Here is a 12,636-nt window from a genome sequence, read left to right as displayed (position 1 = left end):
TGCTGCTTGGGGCAGCAGGAGTAGCTCCTGGCCAGGGCGCTGGACCCACGTCACACAGGAGAGAGGTGGGGGGGAAGATTTGGGGCTGGGAGCATGAAGCAGACTCAACGGGCCGGTCAAAATGTGTCAGCGGGCCGGATGCAGCCTGCAGGCCGTAGTTTGGGGACCCGTGAAATAGATGATGGGGTGGGACCACTGCATTCCACCTCTCCCCTACTGATGCTTTCACTTTGTTCCTTTTCTGCTGTTTTTTGCCCTCTCTCCACTCAAATTGCAGTCATTTACCTTCTTCTCTCACTCTAATGTCTAGGTTTCCACCTGCCTTTCACCTCATCTCCCCACCACAATCCTGAGCAATTTCAACTTTCACCTGCACAATATCTCTGATTCCAAAACCTCTGGCCCTCCTCTTTCTGGTCTCCAGAATGTACTAGCTATTTCACCCAATGACTTGGTCATTCATTTGACCTGACCCTTACCTGGAACTACTCTTTTTGACTTTTGCATCTCTGAATTCCCTTTCTCTGATTACCATCTTCCCATCACTCACTCTCTCCTTACCCATCGCATCCATCATACCATTCGAGACTTTTAACCTCTCCAATACCTTTGCTCCACTTTTTTTACTGCTGCTCCATTCCCCCTCCCCAACCTCACCTCCTGCCAACTTCCAATTCGGTCTCTCTTCCTGGCAACCTGCATTCCACTTGCCTCACTGGAGAAATTCTACTCTCCCTCCCACACATCCCATGCAAGTTTGTTCTTTCCTGACTCAACTTTGTACTTTCGCTTGCTAAAATACTAAAACTTCCCTCTCTGATCAGCTTCCACACCTCCACTACCAGGAAGCCTTCATTACCTCTGACTGTCTTCTTGGAATTACTGTCTCTTCCCCAGTCTTCACCTCATCCTCCTCCTCTAGCCAAGATTTTGCCAATTTCTTTAAAAGAAAACCAGACACTATCTGACAACAACTGTTCTCCCCTAACTCTCTGCTTACTGCACTTTCTCCCACCTTGATACTTGTCTATGGTAATAGCTTGCTCTATAGAGTGACTTCTCCTCTGACACTCTCTCCAATCCATCAGAAATGATGCTGCTAAATTCATCTTTCTTTTCCATAGCCCGCCATCTCTCCTTGTATCTCTTCAGCAGCTTATTTCACATAAAGTTCAAAGTCCTCTTCACTTTCAAAGTAATCCACAACTCTACCTTTGTCTTAATCTCCTATATCCCTCCTGCTCCCTGCACACCATTTTATCATCCCGAATGCTCCCTTCATCTTATTTCCCAGTCCTATCTCTAGATCATCTTGTATCTCAACCCTTGTATTTAGAACATGAAGTCTCCCATTCCCCTTAGCGAAACTCCTGCAAACCCATCTATTTCCATAAACCATTCCAGCTTTAATATTCAATAGCCACTCTGTACTTTTTCAGTACCATACATTATACCTGCTCACATCTTTTCTAGATAGAATCTCTGGTCTGATAAATCAATCTAGTTATCTATTGTGTATCGTTACATTGCTTAATCGTCATTTACATTTTAGGCATTCTGTCTCCTTTTATGGGTTTCTGCATAAAAGCAGGCTGATGCGAAGAGCTCCAATCAGTACCATTTGATTAACATTTCTAGTACAACAAATGAAGGCTCTAATTATAAGAGAGAGACCTCCAGCTCACCCTTCTTAACTGCAACATAAAGAAACACTCCACCTGCAAAGAGAAAGAAGGTAGATGTGGACTCTGAAGAAGTTCTGAAGTTCTAAATGGCCCACTCGAAAAAGATCCTACAATGTGATCAAAGGAAAGCATCTAAAGACACATGGAGACTGTAAATGACGTACAGCCCAATTCTTCCCATAATTACAGCCTGGAATCCTATGCAAGAATTACACTGGAGGTGGAGAAAAGTGAACACCTGTGGCTGTGTCAGAGGAAGATGAGTCTCTACAAGCCTCTGTGATCTAGTTAGGAAAAAGTTCCATTCAAAAAACAAGAGAGTTATTTGGGACTGGACTACAAATCACTACCCACCAATAACAGAATCAGGATTCAAATAGCATCTAATGCATGTCTTACCTGAAATTGGGGAAGAATTGGAAGAGTTTAATGTCTCAAGTGCTAGACAAACATGCAGCAAGCAAACAATGAGCCAGAAAACCTGCTTCCTAGGAGGATATGTGGTTATCATTGATCAGGATGTAGATACATAGGCAATGACTATCAACTTATTTCATATAAGCCAACAGACAAGCACCAGATTGGTAACTTTTGGCCATGTGCAGTGAGTTTGTTCTGATGCCTTACATCTGGAAAGCTCTCTATCATTCTACCAATTCTCAGCCATTCAGGCCCTCTTTCCCCTCTGTTAACTTCCTTACCTTTCACTTTCATCTATCCTGCTTTATTGTGTTTATGGCAACTCCTCAAATGCCCTAATCAGGATCGGTATCCAGGGCACTGCACACTCACATAGGTAGATGCAGCCCCTGCCCGAAAAGCTTGTCCCTATTCCTTTTGTACAGCCTTGTAATTCACTTGCCCTTTTACCTGTTACCCTGTTCTGGGTAACAATCCAACGGACTCATTCTTGAGTCTCGGTTCAAGTTCCAGTCACATCGTCATTCACAAATACCCTGGATGATGAGTTTATTTTTTCACATTTATTAACTCCAGCCCCAAAGCGCTCACTTACATCACAAAGGAATTTAACATATACATTTCTCAATTATTGTGTTTTCTGAATTTTTAGGTGGAATGAAAGCATACTTTCTGGGCATACCTTTTCCCATGGACTGTATTACCTTTAGGCAAAGTTTTTCATTAATTTACTTTTTGTTATAGTTTCCAGTGTCTCTTCTTCCAGTGAACATTTGGCTCTAAATATCAGATATACAAGTATGTTGCCATTTTGTACAAACCATAAATAAGAGAGGAAAGATGAATATCATTCTCCCCTTTCTTTGTCTCTTACAGTCTCTGTTTGAAGATTCCTACTCTAACTTCACAATTATTTATTCTAATCTAGGTGAACAGACATGTATGTTATATTTACTATAGAGGTTTTCTTGATCATATAATAATAGCACTGCACTTTGTTCACTGAACTACTATCAGTATGTTTACATATTTTCCAGTCAATCACAATTCTATATGGAACCTCCCACATCCATGAGATGCCCAATGACTCCTAGACATAAACCCTTAAGCAGCAGCATCCCCTAGTGGTGCTATGTATCACAACGATTTGCTTGGTTGCAGTATTCTTGGAGGACTGACTTTTAGTAGAAAGTACAGGCAGTGCGCCTCGTAATGTCATGTTATACTGGGGAATATTTGCCTCTCAGCTACAAATCCTGTAATGTACAGAAAGAGTAGAAACACACGTTTACTTTTAACTGTCTTTAGCCACTGCATCTATCACACACATATTACAAAAGACACACGAATCTAAGTGCAGGGCTTATTTGTAAGACACATTGAATGAAGAGAAAAATCAATCAGATAAAAAGATTACATTTTTACCATGGAGCCTTCTTGGAGGCTTTAAAAGAAAAGATAGACTGAGTGACTATTTCTAGAACAGTATGTTCCACAGCTATTTATCTCTACTCAGCTTTTTACATAAACATGGTTTGTGGAGAAGAAACTGTCGTAATCATAAATTCATTCATCTGTCTGCTGATTTAGTTCAGATATTTAGAGACCAGAATCTGGCAAATTTAGTAGATGAGAATAATACATTAGAAGTATCTGCTCTACATTTCATTAATACTTCATGAAAATTCAACAATCTATTCAGAAAAAATTCTGAGTCCTGCTGTGATCTGCTCCATGCACAAGTGTCTCTTGTTTATGTGACTAGAGCGTGTGCCAGTCTAATGCAATATTCTCCAGACCAGCTTTGAAGTAACAGCTCTTTCTTTAGACAGAATTGGAATCAAATTGAAATCCTCTCTCCTCCTTCCCCACAAAGACTGGGTCACTAGGCTTGGGACAGAAGGGATCTCTAGGAACTAGGCAAAAGGAATTTCCTCCTCTCAACCCTGAGACTATGCAGTCCCGAGTCTGCAATAACCTGTAATGCTGCTGCACAGGGGACAATGGATTGTTTATCAAGATAGCAGCAGATCCATCTGCAATGGGACTTATGGATGACCAAATTAAGCACATGATTAAGTGCTGTGATGAACAGGGATGAACATAAATATGTGCATAAGTGCTTTGCTGAATCAGGGGCCTCTGCAACAGAACCACACCAATTCCATTGCAGCTGCAGCCCTCTCTAGACTCAGAGGAGGGAACAGGATTTTACCCTGCATATCTTGCACCTTAAGTCCAATATGCCAATGAAGTGACCTAATCCCCCCTCCCCCATTTAGCTATAGCCAATGTCAAGTATCAGATTTTTATACCAGGTTCTTATTGGCACTGCATGTATTAGATGAATACTCCCAACGTTTGTCTGGAGTTAACTACTGGACACTTGAGGTAGACAGAACTGAGCCTTTGTGATTTGACTGTAGTTTATGGGCCAAATCCTGAGGTTCTTTCTTGAATTTAATTTAGTACAAGTTTGCCTCAGATCAGGCCCTTTGTGAGCAGCACTGAAAACTGAGTGTGAATGTGTTAACTGAAACCTGACAAACCTGACAAGCACTTCTTGTCGATATTCTGTTATTTCTGTGGTTAGGGCGCATGAGGATTTTTGTAAGGAAGTTTATTTTTGCAAGCTGCTGAGTGCTGACTGTGATATGGGGTGGTTTTCACTTAAGCAAATATCTGTTAACTTTTGTTAAGGCTCTTGGACAGGCAAATTGTTACTCTGGAATTTACAAGAAAAGCTGTGTACAATTGTTTGGTTTAGAGTATTCAGTGAAAGTATATGTTGTAAGTTTCAACAAATTATGGACAATTATGGTTTAGGGCAAACTAATCAGCAGCTTTTCATTTTGACAGCTGTCAGCTCTCCTCTCTTTTCAAAGATCTAGAAATATTTAACAGCATTCAGACAATATTCTTTATAAAATATTATAATTTTCTTATAATTTGAAGGTAACTATTGAATATATAAGTTTGATAAAAACAGTTTTTATGCAGTTTAGCCAATTGTCTGTGCCAGCTACATGAAGTGGATGATTCTGAAAATTAAGTAACTATCGTAAAGAAAATATACATAAAAAACAGCATTGAGCACGCAGCAGCAAATATTAATCCTGCTGGTTAAATAATCGGACACACACAATAAACGCATGCCAAATTAAAATTAAAATTGTTTTTGACCAATTCTTTAGAGCCTTTTACAGTTGTAGCAATCATTGCTCATATATACGGACTGCTTGAATGTTTCAGTGATTCCCTGTGGAGAACAGTATGAATATTTTTCCAGAGCTGAGAAAAGGAAAATAGATAGCTGTAATGGAACTGCAGGGGCAGCCAAGCAGTAGATTGATTCAACAGGAGAAATTCATTGTATCCCAGAAGATTTCCTAGGATTTTCTCTCCTGCTGGGTAGGGTGCAATTTGTTGTAATGAGAAACTGAGGATTTTTTGTCAGGTGTGTAAAAGCTTGTAGTGATGGCTTGAAGGTAAAAGAAGTAAAGTACAACTGAAAACGTCTCTCTTCAAAAAATGCTTTTGGATCTAGAAAAACCAAGGACAAGTTCCTTGAGGCATAAAAGAGGTCAAATTTCTCATGCAAGTAACATTTCACAAAAGACACTTTAACGGAATGTACAGAATGGAAAAAAACCAACCTTACTGTATTAAGTGGTTTGAACACTACTGTATACCTCAGAAAGCAAAGAGGGAAGATTTATTAAATGATCTGATGAACCTGAATTCTGTTTTACTGTAATCTTTATGCTGTGAAATGTATGGAGAAACCCGCTTAGTAGTGCTGGCCTGAAAATCATTGTTAATAGGTGAAGGGGTAAAAGACAAGGGAGGGGCTTTTAAGTGAACATTCCTATGGGCACCGTATTCAGTTGGGGTGAAATTTGCCCCTGCACAGAGAGCTGGTGCAAGGCCTATGCCTTACGGAAGTTCCACTTAAGCCCTATTTTGAAAGGTTAAGTGGGATTTGGGTGGTCATGCGGTTTGTGCTGGCCCATTGAACACGGAGGATTTTCACCCTTAAGGAGTTTGCGTGTTTCAAAGCACTCACACCCTCTCACTGCAACAAATCATAGCAATTACAGATGTACGGCTTCTCCCACTCTTGCCACCCATAACTTATGCAAACCTTTTGCTTCCTACAGTATGGTGGAAGAACTTCTTACAATATGGTGCTGTGATGCATCTTAAGTTCTGATCTAAATTATTCAGAGATAGTATGCTAGTGGGACAGTTTCCCAAGCAAAATACCGAACATTGACAGCAGCCAACTGAAAGCAAAGATGTGCTAGGTGTGAGATGTTCTTGTTCACAGCAGTATGCATTGTTTTGCATTTCCATGCCCCTTACATTTCACTGCTGTCATGGAGTCTCATTGTGTGCTAGAATATCACATGATGTAGCAGGACTAAGAGAAGAAATGGATACTGTAATGAAAACTTATTTTCAGTTTACACAGCTGCAATGAATTACACCATGCACAGAGCCAGCGTAAACAGTGTATAGTCTACACAGGCACTTCACTTACTTGTGAACACTCAACACATCCAGAAACAAAAGACCTGGCATCGGCAGGGGAGTCAAAAGCCAATGCAAGCTATGCTAGTCCGTTTCCCATTGCTTCTCCACCAAACTGCCCAGAGCAGTTCTACAGTTCTGGGACCCAATGAATCCCAAACCCTATCCACATAAAGCAGGATCACCCAGTGATGTCTGTTGGCCTATGAGACTATATCTACACTGCAGCTAGGAGTGAGCCTCCCAGACTGGGCAGACAGACTCACACTGGTGGGGCTCAAGCTAGTGCTTGAAAAACAGCTGTGTGGACGTTGTGGCTGCAGCAGAGACTCAGGCTAGCCTCCTGAGTTCCGACCCAGGGGTCGGGTGGATATGAGAGCCCGAGCTGCTGCCAGAGCCGCAATGTCCACACTGCTCCATGTTGCATTGTAGACCTATTCTACAGGGCCAATGACCACAAAATCTTCTTCAGCATCTTGCAAAAGAACCAGCACTGACAATGAAGGAGTGGCAAGTTCCTTCACCACCTCAGCCTCTTGATGTCCAGGAAATAAAAAATATTGGGCTATTTATTACTAATTATTTCACACTTCAGACTAATTCATTTATATTAAATTCCATCCGTATCTGTGAACTCTGCACACTTTACCTGACCTTCCCACATACACAACACTCTCAATTTAAAATACAGGAGCTTCCATGGTGATAGTCTCTACCATTTTTTGGTGATGGAATGATGGGGGTGATGTGCTTATAAAAAGATCAGACGTTGACAAAGGCTAGTATGGATAATCAGAGCTGCTATTGTAGCTTCCATTAATATTTCACATTCTGTTCTATTGACTATCCAAGCAGAATGGATATTTGATTTCATATGCTAATCCAGGAAGCACACTGGGAAATGGAGGTTGAAGGTGTGCACCAAAGCACTTTCAGGAATAACAGTGATAAGCATTCATTGAATGGTCTCCAGGTGAAAAAAATTCTAGCTTTAATAAGCAGCCCATCCCTGTAGCACAGTTGAATAGACCACAGTCAACACAGCTCTTACCCGTATGGTTTTAGGGTCCTGTTGCCATAAAGCAAGGCTTCCTCCCAACGTCTGAGATTAATACAGGCATCTAAGGCGCAGTCAAGCATTTTCAGCAGATAGATGTTTGTGTCTGGAAGACGACCTGCATTGTTATTTAGAAGAGCCTGGCACATTGCCAGTGCCTGCTCCCACTCTGTTATTAACTTTAGTTAAGGATTCATCTTCTTCATCAAACAAAAATACAAGTTTCAATGTTGTTAGCAAGGAATAAGAGCTACAGGGCATTAAGATTAAAGAGTTCCCATTATTCCAGGCTCTGTTTCAACTCTTGAAAACATACTTAAAAAACATAAATGGTACCTTAGGTAACTAAAATTTTATTTACAGTTAACAAACCATCTTCTAACGAAGGCTGTATTTTCAGAGGTAAGGAGTAAAGGAAAGGTGACAAGATGAGAGGATATATTAAATAACTGAAGCAAAACCCAGCTACAATTATTCTTTGGCGATTTGAAACATTATTATTTTCTTAAAATATCTTTCCTAGTTGCAGTGATTTCTTCAGTGTCTCGTGAAATTAAAACGGAGCCTGTGGACACCTAATTTTCTTTTTATTTGAAACAGTTCTGAAGAGCAAGGTTTTGTCAGTGATCTAATTGGTTGTGACAGAGAAGCAGCACTCCAGGTTTCAGGGATAACAGAGAAAACATTGCAATTCCGCTGTTTGATTATTGCTGTGGCTTAAGGATCTTGGTGAGAAAGAATATTTTATTCTCCAAAACTACAAGAAGGTTCTTTTATTTGTTAGGGAGAGAAAAGAAAAGTGAATTGGGGTTCACATTCAAATGAATGAGACATGCACTATTGCAAACCACTCTGATCTTCATCATGTGTTAAAGTTACTTAACCTATTCTCCTCTCACTTACACTGGTGTAAATCATAAAAATAACTCCTTGATAGTTAATGAACTTTCACTAGCATAAACCCCATGTAAATGAAAAAGAGAATCAGGCCTGGTTTTCAGCTTTCTCATCTGTAAAATGGATACTGTGGCCTTGATCCAGTAAAGCACGTAGGCATATTCTTAACTTTAACATCTGAGTAGTCCCCCTGAGGTCAAATGTGCCAACATATTCTCTGGCAAACAAAATAATAATATTGTGCACTTATATAGCATTGTCCATCCAAGAAGCTCAAAGTCCTTCACAATTTATTTAACCTCAGGTAGCCTTTGATTAATTCAGAGTGCAAATTGCACGTCATTAATGACAGTTTCTTTACTCAGGTGGCTACATAAAGCCTTTTTAACAAGTGAGGTTGGTGAATAACATAAATATAGACATGAAGACTCAATTTAAAATCCAAATAAACCAAAGTATTAATGCGGTTCCACAAAAAAGATACATAAAACATAAAGATCTCTAGTGTTGTTATACTCACAAATTCCTAGAGACCACTGAAAACAAATATAGAAAAAAGCAGTCAGAGGAGTACAACATGAGAGATAGTGACAATCCAGCTTGCACCATCTTGTCAACCCCCATCTGCTCAGCTAGGTCAAGCAAACACCTTTTTATACATCTTTTCCCTTACCCCCACACTTATCCAGAACAATGTTTGATCCTGCTCATGTAATTGACACCTGTCCATGTGTGGAATTCCAGACAACCATAATTAAGGTTCCAGCTGCTTACACAAAATATTTTCATCAATATATTTCCCAATGGTCTTGAAACATCAATGCAGTTAGCTCCATGGTTAGTTACATATACCAAAAATCCCCAAAAGGTATTATTTTAAACTTGTTTTTGTTCTTCTCTTAGTTTATTTGCTTATCACAAGCTATATATTGCTAAATCTTATGAATGTCAAGCATTCACGCTAACTATCAGGGGCCGCTAAGCCTCAAAACCATTGCATAAAGCCTACTTCAAATGTTAATTACATATATAATTTTCCCTACTGTCATAACAGCTTTAGCGACTTCCATTTTTACTATTTAAAGCATTTTAGTATTCCTAAGTACATGATATACAGTTTAATCTTGCATAAAAACATCCCCTAAGATCAGATCAGGGGGTCACAGGCCAGCACTGATGACAATGCTGAAAATAGTACCAGCCCCAATCCAGCAAAGCACTCAAGCACACCATGAGTACTCCCAGGGTGAGGGAATGAGTTCTACCTGACCATGGAAACACTCAGGTACTTAAATTTAACAACATGCCTAAGTGCATTGCTGAATGAGGATCGATAATACTTACCTATAAGGCATGGTTACTGTGAGGTTAAATTAATTGTTTGTAAAGTGCTTGGAGACCCTTAGATGGAAAGCACTTTATTAGGAAAGGAATTTATCATTGTTATTTTATTTGCCAACAATGATGTGGTTTATGAATATTGATTTTTCATGCAAGACTCAGGAACTCTATTGAAACATTAGTTAAAAAGAAAAAATATAAAACCAGGTATATTAAGCAGCACTCTGACAAGAATTCTTATACTATGCCTGCTGAGAGAATATTATCATAATATTAATATTGATGTTAATTTAATACAGGATTATGGAATCCTTTATAAAAAATCTTTAAAGGCTACATACAGGCATTTCAGATATGTACCTTAATCTTTCTCTCGCAGGTACACATCACTGTATTCTTTATGGTTGATTAAGGACAGATGAATAGGAGACTGCACGATTATTTTCACTTGATAAAATGTTTGTAGTAAGCATAAAACATTGACACTCCAGAGAGATCAACATCTTAGCTGATGCTCAGCATCACTCAAGACACTTTCATGTCTCTATATATTGTTTCACACATTCTGTAGCATCTAATATGAAAAGTGTAATATTCCAAACCTCTTGAGGCCAAATTCTGGCTGGTAAGGCACATACTGACAAGCCAGAAAATCTGCAGTCAGCAGTTCAAGTGCAATGGAGAAATTATCTGTCCCAATTGTAACTTAGACTAGCGTAGCAGCCATTGTGGAGTGATCTAGGATAAAAGAGGATTCCTTTTCCCCATTGCCACAGTAACTGTCCTGCTCAGCATTGGCTGCTCAGTTTGTGTGCTTAATTGGGAACACGGGCCATTTGTTGTTTAAGGCTGTCTCTGTGAAGATTCAGAAAACTGTAACCATTACATTCAGCAGCTCCTATGTGGAAGGTGCTAACTTTCTCAACCCTAAATTCTAAAAACTTTTGTTTGCTCGTTTGTTTGTATTCATTTGTTTGGAAATAAAAGTGTAACGTTTGCAGAAATTGATGGGTCAATGCCACACTCCGCAGGAAAGTTTCCTACTCACGACTGGTGAATGGACAAGTATATCTGCCAAGCCCTGTCGTCTGATATTGCAGAAGAAAGGGCAATCGGTTAGTTATCTCAAGTGCCTATACACAAATGCAAGAAGCCTGGGAAACAAGCAGGAGGAATTGGAAGTCCTGGCACAGTCAAGGAACTATGATATGATTGGAATAACCAAGACTTGGTGGAGTAACTCACACAACTGGAGCACTGTCATGGATGGGTATAAACTGTTTAGAAAGGACAGGCAGGGGCGAAAGGGAGGAGGAGTTGCACTGTATGTAAGAGAGCAATATGATTGCTCTGAGCTCCAGTATGAAACTGGAAATAAGCCAGTTGAGAGTCTCTGGGTTAAGCTTAGAAGCAAGAACAATAAGGGTGATGTCGTGGTGGGTGTCTGTTATAGACCACCAGACCAGGAGGACGAGGTAGATGAGGCTTTCTTCGGTCAACTAGGGAAAGTTTCCAGTTCACAGGACCTGATTCTCGTGGGGGACTTCAATCACCCGGACATCTGCTGGAAGAGCAATACAGCAGAGCACAAACAAGAGAGTGTTGCAGACAACTTCCTGGTGCAAGTGGTGGAGCAACCAACTAGGGGCCATGCTTCTCTTAACCTGCTGCTCACAAACAGAGAAGATTTGGTAGGGGAAGTAGAAGTGGGTGGCAACCTAGGCAGCAGTGACCATGAGATGGTCGAGTTCAGGATCCTGACAAAAGGAAGAAAGGAGAACAGCAGGATACGGACCATGGACTTCAGAAAAGCTGACTTTGATTCCCTCAGGGAGCTGATGGACAGGGAGGCTAATATGAGGGGGAAAGGAATCCAAGAGAACTGGCTGTATTTTAAAGAAACCTTATTGAGGGCACAGGAACAAACCATCCCGATGTGTAGAAAGAATAGCAAATATGATAGGCGTCCAGCTTGGCTTTACAAAGAAGTCTTTGGTGAACTTAAACATAAAAAAAAGAAGCTTAAAAAAAGTGGAAGCTTGGTCAGATGACTAGGGAGGATTATAAAAACACTGCTCGAACATGCAGGAATGAAATCAGGAAGGCCAAAGCGCAATTAGAGTTGCAGCTAGCAAGGGATGTGAAGGGGAAAAAGAAGGGTTTCTACAGGTGTGTTACCAACAAGAGGAAAAGTGTGGGCCCTTAACAGAATGGGGGAGGCAACCTAGTGACAGAGGATGTGGAGAAAGCTGAGGTACTCAATGCCTTTTTTGCCTCTGTCTTCACAGACAAGGTCAGCTCCCAGACTGCTGCACTGGGCGGCACAGTATGGGAAGGAGGTGAACATCCCGCAGTGCTGAAGGAACAGGTCCAAGACTATTTAGAAAGATTGGACATATACAAGTCCCTGGGGCCAAATGCAATGCACCCAAGGGTGCTGAGGGAGTTGGCTGATGTGATTTCAGAGCCATTGGCTATTATCTTTGAAAGCTCGTGGCAACTGGGGGAGGTCCCTGATGACTGGAAAAAAGCAAATATAGTGCCCATCTTTAAGAAAGGGACGAAAGAGGAGCTGGGGAACTATAGACCGGTCAGCCTTACCTCAATCCCTGGAAAAATCATGGAGCAGGTCCTCAAGAAATCCATTTTAAGGCACTTGGAAGAGAGGAAGGTGATCAGGAACAGTCAACATGGATTCACAAA

General features: G+C 40.6%; 1 protein-coding gene across 5 annotated transcripts in view; it reads right to left on the bottom strand.

The window, feature by feature from the left end:
• SMYD3 (SET and MYND domain containing 3) overlaps nucleotides 1-12,636 on the bottom strand; it is a 601,699-nt gene that overhangs the window by 52,453 nt on the left and 536,610 nt on the right. For all 5 annotated transcript variants that reach the window (XM_067555238.1, XM_067555239.1, XM_067555240.1 and 2 more), the window contains one exon: nucleotides 7,690-7,864. In XM_067555238.1, coding sequence (XP_067411339.1) covers nucleotides 7,690-7,864 — 175 coding nt within the window. The remainder of the gene's footprint in view (nucleotides 1-7,689; nucleotides 7,865-12,636) is intronic.

Source organism: Emydura macquarii, unplaced genomic scaffold (genome assembly GCF_026122565.2).
Source record: "Emydura macquarii macquarii isolate MOO-44397 ecotype Brisbane River unplaced genomic scaffold, CSIRO-AGI_Emac_v2 contig_1597, whole genome shotgun sequence".
Classification (NCBI taxonomy): Eukaryota; Metazoa; Chordata; order Testudines; family Chelidae; genus Emydura; species Emydura macquarii.
Note: the sequence above shows the minus strand (reverse complement) of the source record. Positions and strands in the feature narration are given on the sequence as shown.